Source organism: Protomyctophum parallelum (genome assembly GCF_964188405.1).
Source record: "Protomyctophum parallelum genome assembly, chromosome: 6".
NCBI lineage: Eukaryota > Metazoa > Chordata > Actinopteri > Myctophiformes > Myctophidae > Protomyctophum > Protomyctophum parallelum.
The window spans coordinates 52,743,916-52,771,874 of NC_139701.1; the positions used below are offsets into that span (position 1 = coordinate 52,743,916).

Genomic DNA, 27,959 nt, shown 5'->3' on the forward strand with positions numbered 1-27,959 from the left:
GATGCTGGCAAATACTGCGGCATGGTCATGCTGGCCCTACAAAAGGCTTTTGACACCGTGAACCACTCCATACTGGTTAACAAGCTAAAAGCTATTGGTTTTGATAGCACATCAGTGAGCTGGATGCAATCCTACCTGGAGGGGAGAGAACAGATGGTGGAGGTGAACGGAACACTGTCCTCCCCCCTCCCAGTGAGCTGTGGCGTTCCACAAGGAAGCATACTAGGGCCTTTACTGTTCCTAATATATGTAAACGACATGTCATCAGCTTGTGACTGCAACTTGTTCCTGTTCGCAGATGACTCAGCACTGCTGGTCTCGGACAGGAACAAACTGCAGGTTGAAAAGACCCTCAGCTCTGAACTCTGTAGAATCTGCACCTGGCTCGCTGATAACAAACTATCCTTACACCTGGGAAAAACTGAATCCATTATCTTCGGATCAAATAGTAATCTCAGCAAGGCAGATGGCTTCTTGGTTAGAGTGGGTGACAATGTTATCACACGAAAAGATGAAATTACCTACCTAGGTTCCATCCTGGAGACCAATCTTTCCGGTGATAATATGGCCACCAACGTAATCAGAAAAGTCAATCAAAGAACAAGATTCCTTTACAGGATCTCCTCACTGGTCAACAAAAACACCTTGAAGACCTTAACAGGAGCCCTCGTACAAGGTTTCTTTGACTATGCATGCACCTATTGGTACCACAGCACCTCAAAGGCCCTTAAAACAAGGCTCCAGACCTCCCAAAACAAACTGGTCAGGCTCCTACTTGGCCTCACCCCCCCGAACCCACCTCACCCCTGCCCACTTTGACAGGCTGGGATGGCTTAGGGTCGACTGAGTACAGCATCTTGCAATGGGTCTGGTCCACAAGATTCGATACACCACCAAGATACCCATGTACCTGTCTAAATACTTCCTTAATGTAAACAAAGTCCACACCCACAACACCAGAGGGAGTGCAACAAACCATGTACAACCCAGATTCGGCACAAACAAGGGACTAAATTATTTTCCGCTCCTATGCCACCAAAATGTGGAACGCCCTACCAACAGTCATTAAGACATGTGAATCCCTTGACTCCTTCAAAACCGCTCTCAAAGGGGCTGCATTTCGAAACTGGCCCCTGTAAAATCTGAATCCCCCCACCCCCTTTTCCCCTCACTGTATATGATTCCTTTCCCTTTTTGCTTCCTTTATGATGAATTCCTGTTCTGTTCTTTAACTATATAGAAGTGTCTATTTGTACTGTTCTTTAACTATATAGAAGTGTCTATTTGTACGTCTCTAAATGTTTTGATGAATTGAACATTGTGGAACCTGTTGTAAACAAGTGTAATGCTTAATTGGGTGGTCCACTCACAGTTAACAGTCTTTGTATTGAGTTTATGCTTGAAATGTACTGTAATTCTGCAAACTGTTAATTGCGAACGCAGTGAGCCACTTACTATGACAGCAGGGGCTGAGTGTCTGTGTGTGTGTGTGTCACGCTGTGTGGTGTCACGCTGTTACACCACCGGCCCGCCACCAGAGGGCGCAGCTGTGGCACGCACGCACGCACACACACACACACACACACACACAGGGCGCAGCTGTAGCACACACACACACACACAACCACACACACACGAGCTGCGTTCGCTTCACGCGTTTGCGCGTCTTACTTGTAAATATTTCAATCAATCAATCAATCAACGGACCATCGTTGATGTTGAGGTTCTGGAGGAATGGTGGTATATGTCTTCCTCCTCTCCATCTACTGTTGTTCCCATCAACCTTCCCAAGTGGTTGAACCAAGTTGTCTTCAGGGCTGAGTCCCTCAACCTGTCCCGATCCTTGGTCCTCTTCCGTCCAATAATTTCATCGATGACCGTCCAGGCATCCCCGTACTGCTTCTCACCTTGCACATCCTGTATACCCTCTCCATCAGTTCCTCCCCTTTGATCTTATCGAAGGAACTGAAGATACGCTGTTTGCAACGCGGAACTGAAGATACGCTGTTTGCAACGCCCCTGTTGCAGCCTGGACCTCATTTCACCACGCAGATGCAGTGATGAACGTGCATCTGTCCCTTCTGCGGTATACATGATCCGGTCTTCAGTGTGCACTTTCTTTTTTAATATTATTTATTTTTACATTTTTAACTCAAATCAAAACAAAATATTTTGAGAGGAAAATACAATGTTGGGGGTCCTTGACATGAAATAAGTTTTGAGCACCACTGATATTTATTCATTTCAGAAAACTCTTAGGTCTTAATGGGTTATGTCCAACATACATCACAACTGTAGCACGTGGAGAGTCATCCCATTTCTTCATCATAATCATAGAGAATGACCCAGAGTCCAAACTGGATATTGATTTTTTTTTCACACAGCTGCGAGAGAGAGACGCCTTTGATTGATTTCTGCAGGGGCGGGGGCGGGGGGGGGGGACCAAAATCAGCAGAGAAATGGTTTCCTCACACATGAAAGAGTGCCTATAGGACATTTAAAGGGCCATTCACACTGTGTGAACACTATACAGACGTTTTGAAATTCGTTTTTCAGTCTAGTGGATGACAGAGTTCACGCAGACTATAAAAAATATAATGGTGAACGATATACAATAGTTGGACTACCTTTAGTATAATGTGTGAATGGCACTAGACAGAGAATTCATACTCAACCTGCAGTCACCTCCAAATATTGCAATGATAAAGATTATACGTTTATTTTAACATTCAATTGAACTCAAGCACCCCACCAGCCTATTCATCATACTGCAAGAACACATCCAACATGACCCGTCGCATCTCACAGCACATGCTGTTTCACGACTTCTACCTTCTCAACGGCTCGGAGGGCAAACATCTTCCCTTTGGGTCTGTGGCTATCCACACGATGTTAAAGGGTAAGACCACTTTTTTTGAGGTTTGGGTTGTGTAGTTACTTTGCCATGATGCAACTCCAAATGTGGACAAGAAATAAAAAATAACTGCTCCAGTGATTAGAAATTGATAATTCAAAATATGCTCCTCATTGACTTACATTGAAGCTAAAACAGCTCTCAAAGTCACTCTTTTAGTACGTAAACAAACACAAACAATGTTGATTCAGACAATATAGAGCATCACCAAAACTCATGTGGTTTTATTTTTTCATAAAAATGTTATCTTCCTGTTATGTTCCTTGGCAATCAAGACGTTTCATAATTCATGTAAGAGTTTGACTTTACACATTACTCAGTGGCATTCAGTGGCATTTTATTTCTTCTTCTTTTTAAAAAGAAGATTTACTGTAAATGCAGCAGAGGCAGTTTGGAGGCAGGTTATTCCAAATAGACAATTATCCATAAATAAACAACCTCCCTGGAAGCATTGGTTCTTGGACCAGGTGATTCAAGTTGCCCCATTACTGCAACACGTCATGGCGCTACAGTACATACAAAGATTCTCTCCACAGGTGTGTGGTCAGACCTTTGACTTATGGTGTTAAAAGAAGGGCAATTTCAGACTCGGTGTGAAATAAATGACACGGGTAAGAGCCCTTTAATCCCTGAGCCGTGTTACCGCCGACATATGAGGCGCTTTAAGGAGCATAGTTTGTTCAGTCTTGAGTGCGCTCCGATAGACAATCGCCCAGTGGGCAGTGTATTGATGCGACGAGAGGCTCCCACTGCGCTGTCAAATATTGCAGCTCTACAGTAACACTCTCAGGCTGCTGCAAACCACTCTTGTTTGATGAGAGAGCCTATAGGCACCTGCATACAGTACAGTATCTGTATTCATGACACGCAGAGCTCTTTTGTATGGTCTGGGCACTATTCATGCTACTAATTCAGTCTAAAATGTTTTTTGTTTTTTTTGCCCCTCTGTCACCATAGCGAAATGAGATGACCTGGAAAAGTACAAAGTAATATGTAAAGTAATATTAATAATATATTACTCTTGCTCAGACAGTGACAGTAACAACCCTAGTTTGGCCTCTCACGTGCTAGCAGAATTAGGGAATTATCATCATTAAAAAAACATAATTTGCATGCATGCACAGTACTACGTATGCATGTATTGCCTGCCTGCCTGCCTGCCTGATCACAGTCAAAGCAGCACGTCTACAGTATACAGTATTAATGTTTATTTCTTCCTGTACCATACCGATACCCTTTAAAGACACTCTGGGGTGTTTACGTGAAACATCACTGGAATCTCGTGCTGCACGTCTGTCTTCAGATGAGCGACCCAACGGGCCTACAGTAAATGATTGCAAATCGTAATTTCACGTTTCAATCGTCAAAAGTGATGGATGTCCCCATCTCCAAAAGATGTTCCATCTGGTGATGTTATCAGAATAATGTCTTCAGATTGGGAAAAGGTTGCCCGGTGGCATGTTTTAGAAATAAATGTCATCGGCTCTCTGAAGTTTGTCCCTTTTCAAGAACAAGTGCTTCTCAAGGACATTCCTCTGACAATTAGCCTAGCATACCCACCTAGCATAGTGCATGTTAGTTAATAGTTAGTGCGACCAGTCCCCTTCGCAAACTCTTCACTCCTCATGTTTCTTTGACGCACTTAAGGCCCACTGTGAATTAAGAATTTGAGACAGTTCTGTGCCCTCTACTTTATTTAACTAATTGAAAATAGGGCTTTTAAGATGTATTGCTGTATGCTGCTGTGTAACCCCAAACTCTAGGTATCGGTCTACTTTTTGGAAGCACTGGTATGACTGTTTATTATAAAACTGCTGTTTTTAAGGGATAATAATAATAATAATAATAATAATAATAATAAAACTTTATTTGTATAGCACCTTTCATGACATGAAATGCAGCTCAAAGTGCTTTACAGAGCAATGGAGAGAAAAAGAAAAGCAAGACATAAACATTAAAAAACAAGCAGTAATGCAATACAGTGAAGACATGAATAACAAAAAATAAAAGATCAATTAAAAGCAAGGGTGTAGAAGTGGGTCGTGAGCTGTGCTTTAAAAATGTCTACAGAGGCTGCCTGACGAAGGTACAGTGGGAGCTTGTTCCATGCCGTCGGCCCGTAGAAGCAAAAAGCTGCTTCCCCGTATTTTTTTGTTGCCATTTCTTTGGGCAAAGCGAGCAGGCCAGCAGTGGAAGACCTTAGGGGGCGGTTTGGGACATATTTAGGCAAGCAGTCATGTAGGTAGGAAGGTGCGAGACCATTGAGAGCTTTATACACAAGTAAAATAATTTTAAAATCAATCCTAGGGATAGGAGTGTTCCTGTTTGTATGTGGGATTTCATGTTGTCCGTTTCGAACTGGACCTGAGTCTGAATAAATAAAGTTGATTGATATTGTCTACATAGGATATTTTAGGCCGTTTGGTGGCCTATTTTAGGCCAAGTGGTAAAATTTGTGCTTGTAGAAAAGCTAAAGCTTTATCTTAACTTATTGCATTGTTGCCTTACAGTAACTGACCATACCATATAAGGTTGAACGGAGTCCCTCAAGGCTCTATATGCCTACTAGTGTATTTTGTGTTTTCTGTTATTGTGGGGAAGCTTCCGCAGCAAGTAACCGATCGACAAGCTCACAACACATTGCGCTGCGATGCGTTGTGAGCTTGTCAATCTGCCATTTTCCGCAAAAGCTTTTCCCACAATACGGATGCTGGGTAGGAACTAGGAAGAATAGGAGAATAATAGCAAAAAAAATTCGGACCTCATTTTCTTGTAACTTGGCACTGCTTATATGCGATATATGCGACCCAGACAACTGTGCAGTTGCATGATTTCTCTGCTCCTCTTTTCGCTTAAATAGAACAAAAATCACACCTGTGTGAAGTGAGCGGTGCAACTGTACCGTGTGGTAGAGGGCAGCATAAAATTGGACCCGGTCCGATACGGGACCGGTGATATCTGAACCAAACTGCTATTTCGGGTATAACTGCATTTCAGACGATCCGACCCAGACCCGCGGCAATGGATCCGACCCTCCCCGAGGGACAAGTCAATATTTTGGGCCCCCGATCGGTTCTCTGTTCGGCTCTCGCGTGTTTGGTTCCGGATGGATCCGTGCTGCCCTTTACCGTGTGGGGGTCCGCGGGGGTCCCGGCAACATCGAGACAGGGCCTTCCTGCATCCGAAACGAGAAATGACAGAGTTACCGTGTTGTAGATTTCCGTGCTCGGACACGTACGTACGTACTGTTACTGTACACATACACGTACACATACATGCAGACACATATACTGTAGCTGCATAATGGAGCGGAGGCACCGCTCAAAAATAGTAACAAATAAATACTAAATAGCTGATCTACAAGCCATGTTCGTTTGAATGTCTATTAAAGACACATTGACCAAGGGGCAAGTAAAGTAATCTTGAATGCTGAACTTGAGAATCCAAATCCAACACCATACATAGCCTACCTTGTAAGTACAGCTGCAAGTTAAAGACTAAGGCCTGACTCACACCTTCACAACAGATTAATGTATAGCTGATGCATTAGACTTATTGACTGATGCAAGCTCACAATTAATTTCCAATGGGAGTCACATGGTTTAACACAACTTTTTTTTTTGTATGAGGGGGAGGGGGGCAGACGAAACACAGCCGAAAGCTGTACAACAAAAATGTTGTGTCAAACCATGTGACTTAATTAATTGGAAATGCATTGGGGCAAGATGTAAACAAACCCTTTGTATACATGGATAGAACCTTTCGATTTAGCATACAACATTGATGCATGCTAGATGTAAACAAAGGGTAAGTGTCAATGCATTTCCAATGGAAGTCAAATGGTTTGACACAACATTTTTGTTGTACGGCTTTCGGCTGTGTTTCGACTGCCCCCCTCATACAACAAAAATGTGTCAAACCATGTGACTCCCATTGGAAATGCATTGCGAGCTTGCATCAGTAAACAAGTCTCATGCATCAGCTATACATCAATCTGTTGTGAAGGTGTGAGTCAGGCCTTGGTCTCATCAGAGAACCATGCAGGGTTGAATCTTACACAAAGTCCGAGCTGTGAGTAATTGGCTTGTGACTCCAACCATAGATCTATCTTTTCCAACTCATTTGAGCAATATGTGAGCTCATTGTCCAATATAAATTAGAGTGATGATAAGAATCTGTCAGAAGGGTTCGATTTTGTTCACAGCTGGGAGTGTTGAGTGGGTGGCTGTGACTTGAATCAAAGCAGACCACACGCATGCATGGGTCAGTGGCCTAATACATTGATGGACGACTAGTACTGGTACACCCAACGTCACTCTGTGCCCTAATTGGGCTTCACAGCCAGCTAAACTATCTCATATAAGTCTCCTCCAAGGAACATGCAGATGTGTTGTACATGGACTGGCTTTATTATAGGACAGTGTGAAACTGAAAGACATGAAGAGAAAGCAAGGGGGCGGGTTGAGGGGGGGTAGCGCATCCAGAGATGCGATGCGATAGGTGTCGGCGATAGATAGGTGTGAACCCAGTTAACCATTTGGTACAACTACATGCAATCAGAACTTATGGTATGGTAAAAATAATCTTACTTCGGGGCAGCATAAAATTGTGTCTATGGGCATGTACTTTTTAAATAACCATAACTTACTCAATTTTCAACCGATTTTCAAACGGTTTGGTTTGTTATAAATGTCAGAGACGTCTGCATAATTATATGCTTTTATATGACGTTCATATAATAATAATAAATATTAAGCAGATAAGCATCCTGTATCATAGCCAGCCACGTTGCTAACGTTTGTAATAAACCAACCCGTTTGTAAATCCGTCAAGATTTGAGCGAGTTATGAACATTATGTTTATGTTTGAGCTGCCATAGAATGTACTGTCCAGTGCCCCGAGGCACGTTACGTCACACTGCCAATCACAGCGCATCTTTTCCAGGACTCACAGACCCAGACATGTGCTCCGTGACGCACGCTCGTGCTTCCGCAGGGCTTCACAAGGAATCTCGGGAACGTTTTTCCCTCCCTTGAGCACATACGCTCCAGAGCCGGAAAGGGCGTCTACGTTTTATATGTCTATGTTGCCAACATGTGGAAAATGGGAGAACCAGGATATCACTTCCTTAGTTCCTGTCCTTTATCAGATGCAGCATGAAAACAAAAACAGCGCCCCCTGGAGACAGGCAGGTACTAACAGAGCAATGGAGCAACTCTGCCCCCTAGAGACAGTGAAGTAAAATAAGGAATAATTATGTTACATTACATGGACAGAACCAAACAGGAATTGGTGATAGGAATGGGTAATTTGTCCCAGGTTCAACAAACGGAGCAACGCCATTATCATCACAGCAACACCTATAAGGCATAGCAGTTTTTTGTGATTTTGTGGTTCCACTCGAAAAATGGGAAAAAATGTATTTCCCCATCCAAAAATATTTATAGCCAATCAAATATTTTAAGCCTAGAATCAAGCCATCCGTGGAGAGGGCGAGTGTGTTTTCTGCGTCCGCAACGTCGCCGCAAACTGCCGACAACAGGCGCGGCAGTGTTTCCGCATCAGTCCGACACCCTACCACAAACCCTAACCCTAAACCTAGCTCTACATAACAAGTCAAAGGGAATGAGTCTACTGGTGACCATAAACCTAGTCATGCACAAACTGCATGGCACTGGCCTGCCATTTTGCCCCAGGAATCAGGAGTGCCGTTTTTCGGTCACGGTATCATAAAGGTATTAGAGTTATAGGAGACCTGTTTGACGTCAATGGTGTTTTCATGTCATTTTAAATGGTCAAGAACTAATTTGTATAGTCCCACGGAAATATTTCTTTGCTTATTTACAGGCTCGCCTGTATTTTATCAATAATTACACTAAGTTTCCTCGAGACGAGCCTCGTCTCGGACCCTTGGAGGACTCTATTATGCATTATTATACTATAAAGCTTGATTTCATATTTGTATGATACTTTTCAGAGTTACGACAAACACCTCCAGGGAAAGGGACTTTCAAACCGAGTACGACGAAGATTGTTTATCTGAATGCATTAAATCTTCTCAATCTACTTTTCTAAGTAATAGGTTCAAAGGGATGCAGTATAGGATACTTCATAGGCAACACAGAACACCTGGAATCTTAAATAAAATCGATCCCAGTAGGTCCCCATTGTGCATTGAATTGGTTGGTTCGTATAAGCCTATACACTGTTTCTGGGAATGTCACAAGATAGCCAGGTCTTGTGTGACAAAAGAAAGCTAAGCTACTGAATAAGCTTCTCTGTGTAGCTAGAAAATGCATTTTGTTCAATTGGATTAAAGAAAAACCTCCATCAGTGACTCAGTTGTAGCTTATAGAGAAACCTACAGAATACCTCCAATGGAAGGCTCAGTGCCAAATCAATATTTCAATCAAATCAGATTTCTTCACTCTCTACATTTCTGTACAACGCCTGTAGCGGGAACTCACACAATGGAACAAAAGTAATTTCAGACAGAACAGTTGAGTGATTGGTAGCATGGTGTGCAGGTGTGAAGTGAGAGAGTCCAGTCTTGATTGGTTGGAAAATAATGAGCTGGTTGGAAAATAATGAGCTGATGTAGTGAGTGTACATGGAGCCTAATGAGAGGAAATTGACACAGCATGGGTACAATAAACACCTGCACCTCCTAAAAGACACGCACGCACACACGCACACCTGACACAAATCTCAGTAATGGTGATTTATTTTTCGGTACCATGGTTACACACACGCACCCACGCGCACTAGCACACGACATGTGCACTAGCCACATAGCATGCATGCGGCCATGCGCACAGAACTGTTGATAAGCCTATCCACACTTTTCCTGGGCTGTGTGTGCTCCACAGTTCCTGTTGATTTCATTGGATATCATTGGTCATCTGACCAGTTTCATTGGCTTTCATTGGATCAAATCGACAGGAACTGGAGCACACACAGCCCAGGAAAAGTGTGGATATTGTTTATAGTGTATGAGAGTTTTTGATACACACACACACACACACACACACACACACACACACGAAAGTAGACTTAAAATAATCAGACAAATATCTTTATACTGTGCGGCCTGCGGTGTCAAAAATAATCTCTTTGATGGTGGAGGAGGCATTCTTGTTGTCACCACAGAAGCGTTGCTTACTGGAGCCATACTGCTGTGCTGTGTTGCTTACCTTACTAAAACTTAAAGGTGTTGTTATGCAAAGTACCTTGAAAAGTGCTATATCAATTGTATGTATTATTATTACTAGGTACTTGACACGGTGTGAAAATAGGGGGGCGCCCAACGCAAGTAAACCTAGACTGGGTACTTTTTTGCCGGTGAGCCACAGGCCCAAAAGCTCAATGGTTAAGGAAAACTAGAGCTGGGACTCGATTAAAAAAAAAAATCTAATTAATCAGAGGCTTTGCGATTAATTAATCTAGATTAATCGCATTTTAATCGCATATCATTATTTGACCCGAGAACAGTGAGAAAACAATTTTTTCAAATGGATTTTGGTATACTAGTGAATCAATGAATAGTGAATACATAAGTTTAAGCTATAAAACATTGTTTTTGTAGTAATAGGGGTAATAATTATTTATTTTTTTTATTTTTATTTTTTTGATATTTTTTTGCGGCTTACGCCTTTATTGATTTTTTAAGGGATAGAAAGTAGGCTGACAGGAAACGGGAGAGAGATGGGGGGATGACATGCGGTAAAGGCCGTGTCGGGTCCGGGAGTCGAACCCGCGGCACACCGCGACTGGATCACCAGTCCGGTGCCCAGACCGTTACGCTACGGCCTGGGCCTAATAATTATTTATTGAATAATTGCACACAACTGTGCTGTAATCCACGCTACCATCGGATAGCCTTTTAAATCCTATTTCCAATCCACGCTGACAAGCAAAGTGATCTCAGCGGCTTCCCCCAGTCTGGTGAACTGTCTGCGGTTTCTGGTGGTGTTATTGTCTGAAGAGGACACCGACACTTGGTGCGCAGGTCCGTCTGAAAACTGTCCAGTGACAACGTTCCGCGGTGAAAAAAATAGTGCGATTAAAATGCGTTAATTTCTTTAATGCATACATTTTTCTGTAGTTAATTAATCGTAATTCATCGCAATTAGTCCCGGCTCTAAGGAAAACACAAATAAAGAATATGGCATGACATCACAGGTATGTCATGCCATATTCTTTATTTGTGTTTTCTCTATTCACTTGGTCATTAAGGTCCACAGAATGAGAGGCCTGCTCTGCCATCGCGAAAAAAAGGTTACGGCCCTTTTTGTATACCACACCATAGAGACAACCAATATAAGGCAAAATTTCCCAAATTTCATCATGTGACATGTCAAACTAGGGGGTTTTCATGATTCTGAATCCATTCCAAGCATTTGTTTTGCACGAAAAACACTCCTTGGCCATAGCCGTCATAACAAATGTGATGAGGTCAGCACAAATGTGATGAGGTTAGCACATTTGGGCACGTTTCGGCAAGTGGCTATGGCGGAATTTAGGCCAAGGAGTGAAAAACACAAATAAAAAGTATTGCATGACATCACAGGTCCTGTCCAATTTTGGGCCTGTGGCTACCCGGCTATATTACTACTACTACTTGGTGCGTCTTGGAAAGTCTGGTGAGGAGTGGTGACGTGAGTCTGTTTGACCGAGGTGGTTAGGTGTGTCTTCTATAGCGTGCATGCGTGTGCACCGTTCCGTTCCTGCGCGTGCACGTCACAATTTATTTTGGTACCACGGCGTTCTACGACCATGACACCACTGCAAATCTCATGACTGATCTAAAACCTAACGTACAGTTCCCCCCCCCCCCCAGGCGCTGAGTCTGCTTGTCTCCAACCATGTTGTCCGTCAACAATTGCTCTTCTGAAGCGATGGCTGGGTCCGTTGGCTTGAACTGCCTCCCAGAACCGAGGTGCAACAACCTCAGCTTTGCTGTGAACCCCAATAACAGCGGCGGCGGCATCAGCATTGAGCTAGAGAACGCGTGTCTCACCGACGAGGAGTACCTGGAGAAGTACCTGGGGCCTCGGCGCTCGTCCGTGTTCCTCCCGGTCTGCCTCAACTACCTGCTCATCTTCCTGGTGGGCGCCGTGGGCAACGTGCTCACATGCACCGTCATTGCGCGCAACAAGGTCAGTAGGTGGAAAGTACCAGTGGTGGAAAAAGTACTCAATTGTTTTACTTAAAGGGATATTCAATGATTTCACTTAATTCAAATATCACTTATTTTTTTGTTTTGTTGTGATAATCGACCCTACTATAGAGTGTGCTGGCCATATAAGGAGTTCCTCCATGTCACCAGTGAACCCCTGGGGGTCAAAAAACCATAGGTTTCGTTTTTCATTCACTGAATGCTCCTTTAAGTATACCTTTGCACTTTTCCTCAAGCACATTTTGAATTCCGGACTTTTACTTGTCTACATTGCAGAATTGTTACTTCTATTAAGTAAAAAAAATTGAGTATGTTTTCCCACCACTGAACAATTAAAGGTATTGTTACATGAAAAATGGCAGGTAAATGTTGTATTTTTTCTTATTTGTTTTTAGGTTTTCTGAGCTCAATTTTACCCAAAAAACCTGAACTTCTAACATTCAGTAGATTTTCTGTGTTCTGGGGGTTTCTGGCTCAAACAAGTGCTCTGATGTTCCTGCTGTTTGTGATGTCACAGATGTCACTGTTTTCACCGATTAGCCTGTTTTCATTGAAGCTCAAAAGGCTTCCAAACCCCAGAGAAAGCTCGAGACCACAGAAAATCCCACTGAATGTTCAAAAAACGAAAAATAAACATAAATGAAAATTGACGTCATGAAACCTTTTTAAGGTGATGTGGACGCCAACCAACTACTACCTGTTCAGCCTGGCCGTGTCTGACCTGCTGGTGCTGCTGCTGGGCATGCCGCTGGAGCTGTACGAGATGTGGCAGAACTACCCCTTCCTGCTGGGTGCCGGCGGCTGCCACTTCAAGGTTATACAATAGTTTGGGATTGTTTTTTCCCCATTATAGTTATATATATTATTATTATATTATAGTTTAGTTCAGTGTTGTTTTTGGCAGCAAGTTTTGATTTTAGTTTTAGTCGTAGTCTCTTCAATAGTTTTCATTTAGTTTTAGTCACCCGGAATGTTTTAGTGTCATGAGATTTTAGTTGACTAAATCTACAGTTGATTTGGTCGACTAAAATGTATTTTGGCGGGCCTTGATGCCGTCGTAATGACTGTTTTTACACTTGCTGAAAATATCCGATCCACAAGCTCACAACGCGTCGTAGCGCGACGCGACACGTTGTCGTAGTCAACGAAAACAACACTGGTTTATTTTCATTTAGTTTTGACACTTTGACACAGTTTTAGTGTTCGTTTTAATTTTCCTTTATACTTTGGGGTTATTTCGGGTGCAGGATTCAAAAAGGTCAGAGTAAGTAGGCCTATTGTGTAATAAAACAACAAAAGATAGCATTTAAAAATATAATATATTCAGTTACTGTTGGTTACGAGAAAAAACTAAAACTAAGGACATTTTGTCTATAATTTCAGTTAATTTTAGTTTGTTTTGTAAACACACAATACAGTTTCAGTTAGTTATCGTTTTGGTTTTGCCCAGCTTTGTGGGTCTGTGTGAACACAAACATTGGCTGATGATGGGCTGATCGCTGCATAGCGATGATTTGATTGGCTGAGCACGGAATGTGTTGTATGATGAATCCTTTAGGATTAGCCTTGAGGACTTGAGGATAAAATGACTTAAGTGAGGACAGAAAAGTGAAGATGTAAATTGTGAAGTATGATGATGTATATGATAAGAATGCGGTGTGATTTTTTAAATTACACTTTTTATGTATAGTTCAGTTAACAAAAAAAAGTATTTATTGTTCAACTATAACAACCGTGTGCCACCTCGTTAGTCGTTAACTATAACAACCTTGTGCCACCTCGTTAGTCGTTAACTATAACAACCTTGTGCCACCTCGTTTGTCGTTAACTATAACAACCTTGTGCCACCTCGTTAGTCGTTAACTATAACAACCTTGTGCCACCTCGTTAGTCGTTAACTATAACAACCTTGTGCCACCTCGTTAGTCGTTAACTATAACAACCTTGTGCCACCTCGTTAGTCGTTAACTATAACAACCTTGTGCCACCTTCTCCTCAAGACATTCCTGTTCGAGACGGTCTGCTTCGCCTCCATCCTCAACGTGACGGCGCTGAGCGTGGAGCGCTACATCGCCGTGGTGCACCCGCTGCGTGCCAAGTGCGTGGTGACGCGCGCGCACGCCAAGCGCGTCATCCTGACCGTGTGGGGCCTGTCGGTGCTGTGCGCCATACCCAACACCAGCCTGCACGGCATCCACATGCTGCCCGAGCGATCGTCAGGCGACGGCGGTGCTTCATGGATGCCGGAGTCGGCCATCTGCACGGTGGTGAAGCCACACTGGATGTACAACCTGATCATCCAGGTGAGCCGGTGTTGTCTCCATTCGGTTCAAATTCAGCAATGAGTTTTAAATATATTATATCATAGGGTAGTATATCGGTATTGCCAAAATACTTTGTTGTCGACAAAATTAACTGTAGATTCAGTCAACCAAAATCACATGATATGAAAACTAGACTAAAACATTTCAGATGACAAAAATATGACACAAACTAAATCAAATGGTATTCAAAAGGACTGACTAAAACAAAAACAAGAAATGACTGAAGTCATATTATGATAGCAGCTTGGAGCACGTTTTTGCTCCTGATCAACGGGAACAAACCGTAGTTCAGCAATAGCATAGATGGTACTCTGTTCAGGTGCATAAATAGACTTACCTGATTCCACCAGATGGGGGCGATAGTGATTCACAAGTTCACAACACAGCCTCCAACACGTTGCAGCATTCAGAGCATGGGTTTTTATGCCGTTCAGAGTTCAGACTATGGGCTTTATGGCTAAGTCTCCCATTGGCTTAGAGGCAGCCTCTAGAGGCAGGCCAATCATGTAAAAGCGTACACTATACGATCGTCTTTTACGGTCGTTTGTAAATTCAGATCTGCAAGCTGATGAAAACGAAGCTAAAACTGCCGTCCGTTAAATCCCGGCTGCAGGTGACGGCCGTGCTGTTCTTCGCGGTGCCCATGCTGACCATCAGCGTGCTCTACCTGCTCATCGGCCTGCAGCTGAAGCGCGAGAAGATGCTGCAGGTGCTGGAGGCCAAGGCCGGCCTGGAGCAGGACAGCTTCTGCAACGTCCGCTCGCAGCAGCAGAAGGCACGCCGCAGACAGGTCACCAAGATGCTGTGTGAGTGTTGAAATCGCTCCGATTCACTCCGACGACGTCCGTGCGTGCGTGCATGTGCATTTGTGTGAAATGTGTGTGAATTGTGACACCAAGTCAGATAAACATAAGAGATATAATTGGTCCAATTGTAGGATCAATCCATTTCACTTGCTTTGGTGGACCAACTGAGAGGCAAAAGCAAAACAACCCCCACATGCAGAATGGTTTGCATGTGGTGCTGCTGGCCATGCACACACTCCACACACTCCACACACTTACTGTAAGTCGGCATTTAGCCGATTTACAGTAAGCAAGAACAAGAACATGGTAATACATCAAATGCATAAAATTATCTAGTATACATACATCAAGTACACCAAGAACCTACCATGAGTAGTAGCATATCCGTATACATTGAAACCATAAACACTACAAGATTCCAGATCAATAATGACCTGGCATCTAGTTTAGACTAGTCATTGGTTAGACCAGTCATTAGTCCTACAACGTATCTCAAACCCTCACCCTAACCCTAACCTCCCACGGGGCAGCACACCTAAACCTAACCTTAACCCTCTCCCAACCCTTAACGCACCGCTCACCAACCTTAATCCGGTCGTTTTAATGCACCCCATACCAACCTTAATCCGGTCGTCTTAACGCACCCCTCACCAACCTTATGTCTAACCAATGACTAGTCTAAACTAAGTATGCACCCCAGTCCAAGCAGGTTGTACACAGCGGCGGAGCTACCGGGGGGTAGGGGGGGTGGTCACACTCCGGCCCGGACCTCCTGGGGGCCCGGGCTGTCAGATGATCGATGGACGATTTTTTACACAGTCACTCACGACTGATAAAACCAGCGGGCCCCCGTGAATCCCGCATAGACTCCCGCAATTAACTAACTAACTCTTGCTTCTGAAGAAGTCGCCGGTCGCTGTCTTCTTTTTCTTTTTTTCTCTGATGTAAAGAGAAGTTTGTGGCAGTGCGAGCTGCGCTACCCATGCTGCTGCGGCCCGTGCACTCAGCACATCGCAATTTCGTTTTTTTCTGCTGCTGCAGTTGGAATTAAAGAATGACAAATAAAGCAATCTTGAATCTTGAATTAACCAGGTACAGAGCTTATATAGCCTATAATAGCCTACACTTTAACAAAATATCATGTCTGTCTGATGAGAATGTACTGCGCACCGTCCAGGGCTACAAAAGTTGCAGCACCTGTCACTCATTAGTAGGCTAATCACTCTGTGAGGACTTAGGAGTGCATATGTGTGGACTTCCTTTTCTCCACAATGGACTGTTTCGATTCTAAACCCCTTCTTGTTGCTTTTCCCTGTGTGCGATCACTCAGCAATAAGGTGAAACAGAACACAAAGATGAGTAGTAGCCTATTTATTTTTTAATAGGCCCGGTCGTGCTGTCTCACCCCCCGGCCCGGACCAATGTTGTTCCGCCACTGGTTGTACAGGTTGCCCAGCTTCTCCAGAATGGAACACATGACACATCCATCCAAGGTTCAAGGTTCAAGGTTGTTTATTAGTGTCCCCGAAGGGCAAAAGGTTTTACAGCAGGTCATAAGGCTTGAAACACATATAAATACATCAGTCAGACCAAAGTTATTGCTGCTGGTCGCAAGCGTGCCACCCATACGTATGTACGTACGCATGCAGCCACGCACGCACGGGTGGAAGAAGGTTTGCCGTGTCTCCCAACACAGTCTCAAGACCTTGCAGGTAGGGTGGCCAGACGTCCGGTTTCACGCCGGACAGTCCGGTTTTAGACCCACCTGTCCTCCTCCCACCTCAACCTCTGGCCGGACACATAATTGTCCGGTTTTTTGTGATATACAGTGCTTGTGTCATTTACTGTCATAGTCTGTCATTTACGTCGTCTGCCTGGGTATTAAAATCTCCGCAGCGCTGCTCAGCTCCGCCTCCGCAGCGAGCCGGTCACACTGTCTTAAAAAGAGAGAGGCTAGTGGAGACGTTCAGAGTGTTGCCATGTCCGCTTAATTATAAGCGACTTTGGGCTTGTTTTATATAATAGGCTACTAAGCCTAGTCAGGCTTCTTTTGGGCTTGTTTTCATAGACATGGTTGCTTGGATCTCTTCCAAAACCTGGCAACACTGCCAGTGGGATGGTCGGTATGTTTGTTGTGCTCTCACAATCACTTTAGTATAGTTAATGCAGAGATAAACAAACCAAATATGCCGAAATGAAAAACTACATTTAATGAGCAATGGAGCAAGGAACTCGACATCATAAAGAAAGGGAGGCTGTGTGAACATATAGGCTACTGTCATCATTCTATGTCCCACACCGATGACCATAAAACTGTATAAAAAAACCCACAAGAAAGAGATTAAACATAAAACATATCTAAACATGAAATAAAATAAATTGATTATAAAATGAATGGCCTTTGTGGTACCCTATAATTTAAAAAGGTTAATTTAATTAGCAAATATATGTTCTCTGTGGACATAATGCTGGAGATGATGGTGGTGAAAATCAGGTGCAATAGTAGTAGTAATAATATTAATATATGGGGGTGGGGATCTGGGAGGGGGGGGGGGGGGTCGGGGGAGCGAGCCCCGCAAAAGTGTCCTCCTTTCTGAGGTCTTGCAGGTGGCCACCCTACTTGCAGGTGATACCAGAAGACCGGCTGTTACACAAGGACAGCTGCACATATAACCGTAAAATAGGACCGTAAAGGGCAGGTCACCAGAATTGGCACGTCCACTATTGGTGCCCCGCTGTCTTCACAGATGGAAGCATGTTGACACTGAGCACATGCGCCATGCATGAGTCTGGAGATGCAGCGGTGAACATAATGCTGCCTGTATATCCACTATGACTGGTTTGGTAGTGGGTGTGTGCTGGTATGGGGAGACATATCATTGCACAGACCTCCCTGACTGCTGTTTCTGGTGTAGCACCCAGCCAACAGCCCTGCCCATCGGGCTCAGCCCTATTGGCACGACAAGTTGTGCGTCGGTCTGGCGAGTGCATGGGAGACTTGGGTTAAATCCCCGGACTGTGGTCCGTGGCATGAAGTGTGAAGTGTGAGGACTGGGGGAGGGGGGGTTGATTGTAACACCCAGCCAAGACCCGGCAGCCAACAGCCCTGCCAATTGGGCTCATGCAGCCCTATTGGCATGGCAGGTTGTGCGTTGGTTTGGCGAGTGGGAGACTCATGGGGTTCAATTGCCATTGCCACTTGTGCATCACTACACTGGGAAGACATCAGAGAGAGAGAGAGAGAGAGAGAGAGAGTAATATCAGTTAAAACACCAGCTTTCACTTGGTCCTTTACTCCTTTTAGGATGTATTGAATAGCAGCAGACATTTCGGTCCACTGCCTTTTTGCCCTTTTCTGTTCTCTGCCTTTATTAGGCAACTCTTTTCTTAAAGCTGCAAAACTGTGGTAGTTTGTAGTGTAGGGTATAGTGTATACCGTCACTGATATTTTAGGTATGCAAATCCCTAATATCCAATATTCATATCCGCACCAGTTAGAAGTGACATAGAACTAGCATCAAGCCAGTAGTACGTTTTGTACACAATTTAATCCCGGCACAGCTGGATGGTGCTGGTACTCTGGTCTAGGATGGTGGTGGTACTCTGGTCTAGGATGGTGCTGGTACTCTGGTCTAGGATAGTGGTGGTACTCTGGAAATGTGTCAAATGATTATAGTTTGTCATCAAAAACCTGCGTCTTCCTCATTGGCCCTTCAGTAATGTCCCAACCTTGCCATAGACACATATCAAACTTAAATGTTTTTGTTGTTGTGGCTTTATCCTTTATTTTATATTTTTGAGGGGTGCTAGCCCCTCCTATATAGAGCGTCGCAGTCCCTCCCCCTTTCAGAACAACGAGTGGCCCAGGAAATGGTTCTCCATTAATTTTCACCATAGGCGATTCCTAGATTATTTATTTAAAGATGGTTACACCCTAGCCTCAACACATATCAAACTTAAAACGTGGGTGTTTACCTCCCCAATTTAGTCGTCATACCACCCTCCTCGTGTTGTCACTGCTGTTGTATCCTATACTGACTCACCTGCCAGTGAGGAGCCCCCACCCAGAGGACGTGGTAGAGCCTTCGTCCTCCTCCTCCCGCCCGACTCTCCCTGCTGACAGGTCAGCCCGTATAGGATAACTTGCATGACTATATTATCACCCTCCCTGCTCAGCTTCCCTCCTGAACATGAGCCGATTGTGTTTGACAAAGCCCCGCCTGGATGCACCACAGTGGATTCGAACCCACAACCTCCGCCGTGGTGGGCAGACACTTTACCACTCTGCCATCCGAACGCATCTTACAAAATCTTTATAATTAAATATACATGTCCCTTTTTGCCTCGGTCTCCTCTTTTCACGAGCAGTATTGTCTTTGGATTAATATAGATGCCATAACACTCCCAATATGAGGCTTTCAATAACACCACAACATGCCAGGAAACCTCATTATCTTTTAATCAAAAAAATCAAAATGTGGCCTCTAATTAACATCCGGTAATATATGCCAGGTAATATATCAACCATTTATTTATTTGTTTGTTTGTTTCAAGAGAAATACAAACTACAATTTATTTTTGTAATGAGCCATATCGTTTCTAAGCACTGCGGTTCCAATTATAACAAGGGCACAGTGAGGAGTTGCGTAACTTTTTTCAGACATGGACTGCACTTTAATGGCAATTTATTAAACCACTGCTATTTTCAGACATGGACTGCATTTTAATGGCAATTTATTAAACCACTGCTTTTTTCAGACATGGACTGCACTTTAATAGCAATTTAATGTCACTTTAAACCTGTGACCATACGGGAGGCATATACTTTGGTTAGACATAGCATTGGTTAGACATATAAGCATTGGTCCGACTGGATTAAGGTTGGTGAGGGGTGCGTTAAAACGACCGGGTTAAGGTTGGTATGGGGTGCGTTAAAACGACTGGAATAAGGTTGGTAAGGGGTGCGTTAAAACGACCGGATTAAGGTTGGTGAGGGGTGCGTTAAAACGACCGGTCACCGGATTAAGGTTGGTGAGGGGTGCTTTAAGACGACCGGAATGAGGTTGGTGAGGGGTGCGTTAAGGGTTGGGAGAGGGTTAAGGTTAGGTTTAGGTGTGCTGTGCTGCCCCGTGGGAGGTTAGGGTTAGGGTGAATATTTGAGATATCGGACCAATGGTATGTCTAACCAAAAGCATGCACCCTGACCATACTGGAAGCTGAATGAACATACACAAATACACATGCGATAATATATGACTTAGTAGCAAGTACATTGATTCAATGTACTTGCAACTAAGTCATTGAACCATTAAAATAATCTGGTAGGCTGGCACAGCTAGGCAGCTGCATTATGCTGACCATAATGTGAGGTGACAGAAACAACACGCCAATGAGCTCATATATGCTTTTCGTCCTGTGGAAGCAGAGAGCCACTCTTGACAGGTCATCTAATTGCGCTTGTCAAGCGAGCTCAACGAGGCGAGGCAAAGTGCCGGTGGAGAAGGTGATATCTCAGCTGGTCTTAGTGGAAGTGCATTTTACTTGCTGTCATCATGATCTCATTTGTAATATGTTGATTTATGCAGTATCAGGCCCTCGGCGGAACGCAGTGCAAATTTTCTACTTAAAGGGATACTTCACCATTTTTGCAAAAAAGTATATGTTAATGACGTTTAGAAGCTTTAGAACACTTTCCTGGGGGTCTTTATGTGTGTAATATGTGGTTTTAGATATTTTAGAATAGCAGTGAGCACAGTGTCTCTGATGTCATGGACACTGGTCTCACTACCTTCCTGGACTACAATTCCCATAATTCTTTGGTGCACTGCTCCTCATTGTGGATAGGGGGATGGCTGTCCTACTGAGACAACATGTAGTCCAGGAAGGAAGTGAGCCCAGTGTCCATGACATCAGAGACACTGGGCTCACTGATACAATCTAAAATATCTAAAACCACATATTACATACATAAAGACCCCCAGGAAAGTGTTCTAAAGCTTCTAAACGTCATTAACATATATCTTTTTACAAAAAGGGTGAAGTGTCCCTTTAAGCACATAAGCCCTATACTTAACTGGCCCGAGTCCCCTCTGAGGTCGATACCTTTTTTTTCCGTGCCACAAAAAAAAAAAAGCGAATTAGTTTAGGGATAAGGGATAAGGGGTGGCGCAAGATATAGCCCCAAATCTCTTCACCGAAAATAGCAGATCTATACAAGCTTCTACAAGCTACAATCTTCACAGCTTGTCACATTTGAAGAATGTCACCAGAACAGGGCCACTATAGCCCTATAGTGACCTATGTGGTCTTCAGACTCCACCATGGCCCGTAGCACTTGCCCTAGCCTAGCCCCTTAGATAGCATTTTATGTCGACTTAGATAGAATTTTATAATGAATTGCATTTTTATAGCGCTTTACAATGGTTCATTCATTCATACATTGGGAGGTGAAGCGGGGAACAGTCGACGCCAGCGTCCTCACTTACCACATTCACACACCAATGGTGGCGAGCTCACTGCACCGACCAACTCATTGGAGGCAATGTAGGGTTCAGTGTCTTGCCCAAGGACACTTCGACATGTAGACAGGAGGAGCCGGGATTCGAACCGCCGACCCATGGATCATTGGACGACCTGCTCTACCTCCTGAGCCACAGCCGCCCACAATTTTAGACAGACTAGCTCGTTACGTAGACAGCACTAAAATTGCATTTTATGTAGTCATAGCACTTTATAGTACACATGTATATTGTATAATATATAATATAGTATAGTATTTATAGTTGACATAGATACTCCACTGTTACGTTCTTAGCTTATACACGATTCATGATAACTACTTTTTATATATGTGATGTATGACATGCTTTTGTTTTTGCTTAAATGTAAGTCGCTCTGGATCAAGAGCGTCTGCTCTATGCCTAAATTGTAAATTGTAAATTGTTAAGGCCTCGCCCTTCACTCAAGTCTCCATAAGGGTTCATTTATAAGTTATAACTGAAACCATGCTGTTCCACCTGGCTTCACATAATATGTGAAGCATAATAAAGCAATAATAAAGTGACACACAGTATACAGTGGTGTATTATACCACTGTATACTGTGTGTCACTTTATTACATATGCCGTATCACGCATTGCAGCCGTTCATCAGCTCTCAAACTATATCTCATCAAACAATACCATAACCTTTGGGGTAAAAATAGAAATAGGGGTTCCATTCCATTCGAAAATGTCACAGTTCGGCTTCGTGACTTAGAACTGCTCGTCTAAAGGTTAGATATAAGTAGAGTTTTCAGCAGTGGTGGAAAAAGTACTCATTTGTTTTACTTAGGTAAAAGTACCAATACTGCAATTTAGAAGTACTTCGTTACAAGTAAAAGTACGGAATTGAAAATGATTCCTGTTGATTTTACTATTTGAAGATCTGGATCCGGATCCACGGATCCAGTCCGGGTTTTCTTCCCAATAAAATGGACAAATCAACAGGAAGATAACATTTTTATGAAAAAATAAAACCACATGAGTTTTGGTGATGCTCTATATTGACTGAATCAACATTGTTTGTGTTTGTTTACGTACTAAAAGAGTGACTTTGAGAGCTGTTTTAGCTACAATGTAAGTCAATGAGGAGCATATTTTGAATTATCAATTTCTAATCACTGGAGCAGTTATTTTGTATTTCTTGTCCACATTTGGAGTTGCATCATGGCAAAGTAACTACACAACCCACCTCAAAAAAAGTGGTCTTACCCTTTAAGGGACCGAGTGACCATAAATGAGACGCTTCTGGGCCTATCACTAGAGCTTCCCACTGGCCAACTACAAAGTGTGATGAAATTGCATGAAATTGTAAATCTCTCTGTCTGTATGGAATGCCAAAATTCCAAATTGGATTAATGTGTCACCGGGAGTTGCACGTTTCCTCTGGAGGCAAATATTGATTTTGTCTCCTGGCAGGTTGGTTGAAATGCCATCTGTTGCCCTGTATGCCGTACAATATTGTGTGCCTAAGGTTGCCTAACCTGCTCTCCATCAATACTCTCTCTCTCTCTCTCTCTCTCTCTCTCTCTCTCATTGGCACACGGACTGACAGAAATCACCGCAGCAATTGTCTCTAATTATACACATAGATAATGTGCACACTTCAATAACAATCAATCCCGTTGCTTTGGCGCTAACGAGAAACACATAAGCAACGCTCTTCTGCCTGACTTAAAAAATAAAAAATAAAAAAGTGAGGCAATATGGGAGATGTAATTTACTGTCTAATGGTGCGTCGGTATAGCGGCTGCTCGGATGAATGTACTGCACAGGCACATTTTCGATTATAAATCCAATATGGCTCTCATGTGCCTCTGATGTGTAGAACTGTAATACTGAGCTGTCAGGTGAGTTAGTGGCCTCGAGGCGGACAGCAAATTGAGAGTACAGGGGGGGGACCGGATCAATCAGTGCAATTCACTTAACTCATCTGCCTTTTCCGTATGGTTGCTTTTACTATATTTCATCTATTTTAACTTTTTGTGGGGTTTTTTTTGCATATTAAAGGAGCATTCAGTGATTTGTTGAATTGGAAAATAAAACCCCGGTCCCCCCCGGTAACAAGATGTGCACATGCACACACTACAGTGACAGGCCAACAGCACGCATACCAAGGCCGCCCCTGCTTGATCGTGATTGGTGGAAGGCTCATCTCTATCCTGATTGGATGAAGGCTGGGCCACCTAGCCAAAAAGGTTTTTTTACCCCAGGGGTTAACTGGGGACAGGGAGGAACTCCTTATATGGTCAGCACACTGAGTGCTGTTTTTCCTATTTCTACTAGAACCGTGCACAAGATGAATTACTTGTGATTGCTTCTCTCTTTTTCAAGTACACAACCCAAACCTCTGCCAACGTGTCCCTTTTTGCTTTAAAACCCATTCTGTACGGGAACCCCTTTTGGTGTTTAAACTAAGCATTATGTTATAGCTATTGAAAAATAGCAGATCTACAAGCTCATAGCGCGCCACCGAGTGGCACGCTACGAGTCTGCTATTATTTGAAAAATCGTGAAAATGCGGCACAAATCTTTGAATATTCTTTCAGAAGATTTTTCTTTTAATTCGACGCCAGGTCTAAATGGGTTAAGTAACGCACATCTGGCAACCGATGACTATAATCGGCCTTCTTTGATTCTGAGATAGAGCTGTAAAAGTTGTATTGTTAACTGGTATGGAAGAGGCTGCTTGTCAGAGAAGAAACAGTGTTCACATGCATGCACCAGAAGCTCGCTTGATCATTTGCAAACACAGATTGGAAGATCTACAGTTGCAGAGTTCTTCTAATTGCGTACATTTTGTCAAGTGATGTGAGCTCTTGTTTGGCTGCCAGACCCTAATCACCATGTCAGACTTCCCCAATGCTCTCGAGGCTGAGTGGAAGCAAATTGCAAAGATGTGTACGTCACAGTATCAAAGGGCATCTATTTCAATGTGCGTCTCTATCGAGTGGGAAACCTCATGTCCAAACACTGTTACATTTCAGGATTCAAATTCTTAAATGAAAGTACTGTTGCAGATGTGTGGATCTGCTACTGTTGATGCTTTAGTGTGACGCGACAGTATGATCAATAGGGCGGTATAATTTAAGATTAAAACAAAGAGATTAAATATGAGGTGTGCCCGACAGCGACAATTTAGGTCAACAAATGAGGTCAGCCATTGATGTCGTGTGATTAGCCCTGCAGCAGTGCAGCTGCAGGCACACATTTAACACACAGTTCCATTTCAACAGTGTTTTCTAGAGCTATGGTCAGCACTCTCTGGACCTGTTTCGAATGTTTGGAGACAGGGACAAAATCACGTTTAATCAGAGCATCAGAGCTATACCAGCAACGGCGGCGCGTTGTCGTGGTCATTCATGATGGCTGATGAGGTTAAGTGACTTACGTGGCTGCAGGTTAAAACTGATATGCGGTTAAGGGACTTAATGTGGCCGGTTAAGACTGAAGTTAGGGTTAGGGAGTTAGGGTTAGTGTTAGGGTTATATAGGAAATATCGGACTTCGCCGTCTTCGCTGTCAACGCATGCAGTAGGGAACTATCTGGGGGGGGGACTTGGGACCAAGGCCTCGACCAGGAGCCTGCTCTCCACGGGTTCCCCATGGGGTCCCCTCATATGGCGCCGCCTTGTGGCCATGGGGGGTACTGCAATGGGGGTCCTGCGCCCTGGGTGTGTAAAGAGATCAGAGATCAACACAGAGATCAATGCAGAATGCAGCCTACTGAATTTCTCCAAAACGTCACAGTATGGCGTTTCACGCTGGAGACGGTTGCGGTATACTGTAGGTCAGTAGACACGGCTACTGATTAAATGTCTGATTCAAACGTCAATGCTTTGATTAAACGTGATTTTGTCCCTCTCAATGCATCGATGGCATTCGAATCCGCTAAGCACTCTCTCTATAGCGTGTTCTTCCTCCCTAATCTCGACAAACCATGCATTTCCATATGCGAGGGGCGCGTCTTTGTGGAACAGCAAAGACACGGCCTTGGATCCGCACGACAGAAGGCACACGAGTGTTCGCGTTACAATGCCATTCTATAGCTCTGGTATAGCGCATTTAAGAGAGAAAAGGTGTCCTCCGACATTGTCTGGTTCCTATGCTCATTATCTCTGCCTTTCGCGAGGTTGCTCCGTCTCGTCACACTTCTATCTTTGTCTGGCCGTCCGTTACCCCTCCTCTACTCTCCCCTCCTCGTCAAATATTTTTCATTTTCGAGGAAATCTGTCAGAAACATAGACTCCGAAACAAAGACACGGATTTGTACTATGTTGTAGGTATATCTATATACCGTATGCAGTCCCATTCTGTTCGTCTGTACCAGGCTGACATCTATAGGTACCTTTCATGTGAAAAGTACCTCGGGAAGCCACACCTCTGATGGGTGTGGTTTAGTCTTAAGGGGTGTGTTTTTTATTCACCCACTGTGTAATACAATAAACGGACAGTAGGTGGCAGTAGGACAGAGGCCAGAGCAACTATACATTCCAGTTTGCAAATTTAACCAAGTAATACAAAAAAACAGCATTAGGCCTACTCTTTTAATTTCAATTTACCTTAGTATTTTATATATATATATATATATATATATATATATATATATATATATATATATATATATATATATATATATATATAATCAATAGCTGACACCACAATGTATTACTATCTGTCTCTCTGTCTGTCTGTCTCTCTCTCTCCCCTCCAGTCATCCTGGTGGTGGTCTTCGGCATCTGCTGGGCTCCCTTCCACAGCGACCGCCTCATGTGGAGCTTCATCAGCAGCGACTCGTGGACGGAGCGGCAGCTGGCGCTCTACGAGTATGTGCACATCATCTCGGGCGTGTTCTTCTACCTCAGCGCGGCCGTCAACCCCATCCTCTACAACCTCATGTCCACGCGCTTCCGCGAGATGTTCAAGGAGGTCATGTGCCGCCGCCGCCGGGCGCCGCGCCTGCTGCACGCCGCCGCGGCCCGGGCGCAGTCGCTCAGCGTGACGCGGACCGTGACGCTGCGCAGCACGCTCAGCGACGCGCCGACGACGACGAGCGGCAGCGGCAGCGCCGCGGTGGAATGCCGTGACGTGGCCGAGGAGGGAGAGCCGCCCTACGCGGACGGTAAGGCGGAGAACCAGACGAGCTTTGCGTGTTGAGAGAAAGAAAACTCGTGCTGCTTTTTAAAAATGTGTCACGCTGTTGAATGTACTGTACATACATAGCCTGTCGCACAACAGTGTCACAAATGTCAAAAATACATGACAGCTAGTTACGTGTCGCATCGCAATGCCGCGCGAGACAGCGGCAAGACTAAAATGCGAATCAGGATTGATGGGCCGAGGGTGAATGTGTCATCGTCCAACGGAAAGCAGCCAGCATTCATCTCAATGCATTGTGAGCTTGTAGATCTGCTATTTATTGTGTGTGACACTGCTGCGCAACGGACTGATATTCATAGTTGAGTGTAGTTCACCCGAAAAATGACTTATTTTCATTGAAACCTTGAATTCATGGAGATGTTGGCTCAAAGATGAAAGCCTGGGGAAACCTATGGGTCTCGACACTCGACACTCGACCTGAGCAGTCGCATTCCCAGGAGCTCTCTCCAGCCAAGGCAACGCATACCGGTAGCTATGTTCTCAACTTTTTCTGCATTTTACCTTTTCTTCATCCTATGGATTACGGACGCATTCTTTGATTCAACATGGAGTTTACACCAAGAAGAGATGGAACGTTATGGAGACGTAGCGGAGGAGTTTCACAGCGATTTTTTCCTCCTGGATGGTTTGGAATGTAAACACTTGTCTTTTGGATCGGCGGCGATCCACGCATTGTTAACAGCAGACCCGAGTCGCAAGTACAAGCCCCCGACTGGCAAAGATTATTCTTTGCTTGCTACTGTCGGGAGATGTCCATTTCAACCCTGGACCGATTACTCGTTCACAAGCGAGACTGCACTTACAGCAGCAACAGTTGCTTCCGCAAACAGCAACCGTTTCCATCGCTACGCGCCACGGCTTCCACGCCCTCCAGAGCGCCGCCTCCACCACGGAATGGTCCACGGACGCAACTTCAAGATCGGCGCGGGATACCGCTGCAGGCGTCTTGTTTGCTGGGACCGACCCAACGGCAGCGATCATCGAGGAACATCCCCCCCTCCCCCACACCCCCAGTCAATCCAGGGCCACTGAGGACAAT

General features: G+C 44.1%; 1 protein-coding gene across 1 annotated transcript; it reads left to right on the forward strand.

Moving 5' to 3' along the window:
- Positions 1 to 2,787: 2,787 nt before the first annotated feature.
- On the forward strand, positions 2,788 to 27,952 carry nmur1a (neuromedin U receptor 1a; the record flags this gene model as incomplete). The annotated part of the gene is made up of 7 exons (XM_083766848.1): positions 2,788 to 2,899; positions 11,810 to 12,072; positions 12,763 to 12,906; positions 14,093 to 14,395; positions 15,030 to 15,222; positions 26,475 to 26,882; positions 27,795 to 27,952. The coding sequence occupies 7 exons, from the start codon at positions 2,788 to 2,790 to the stop codon at positions 27,950 to 27,952; spliced, it is 1,581 nt and encodes a 526-aa protein (XP_083622974.1).
- Positions 27,953 to 27,959: the final 7 nt, after the last annotated feature.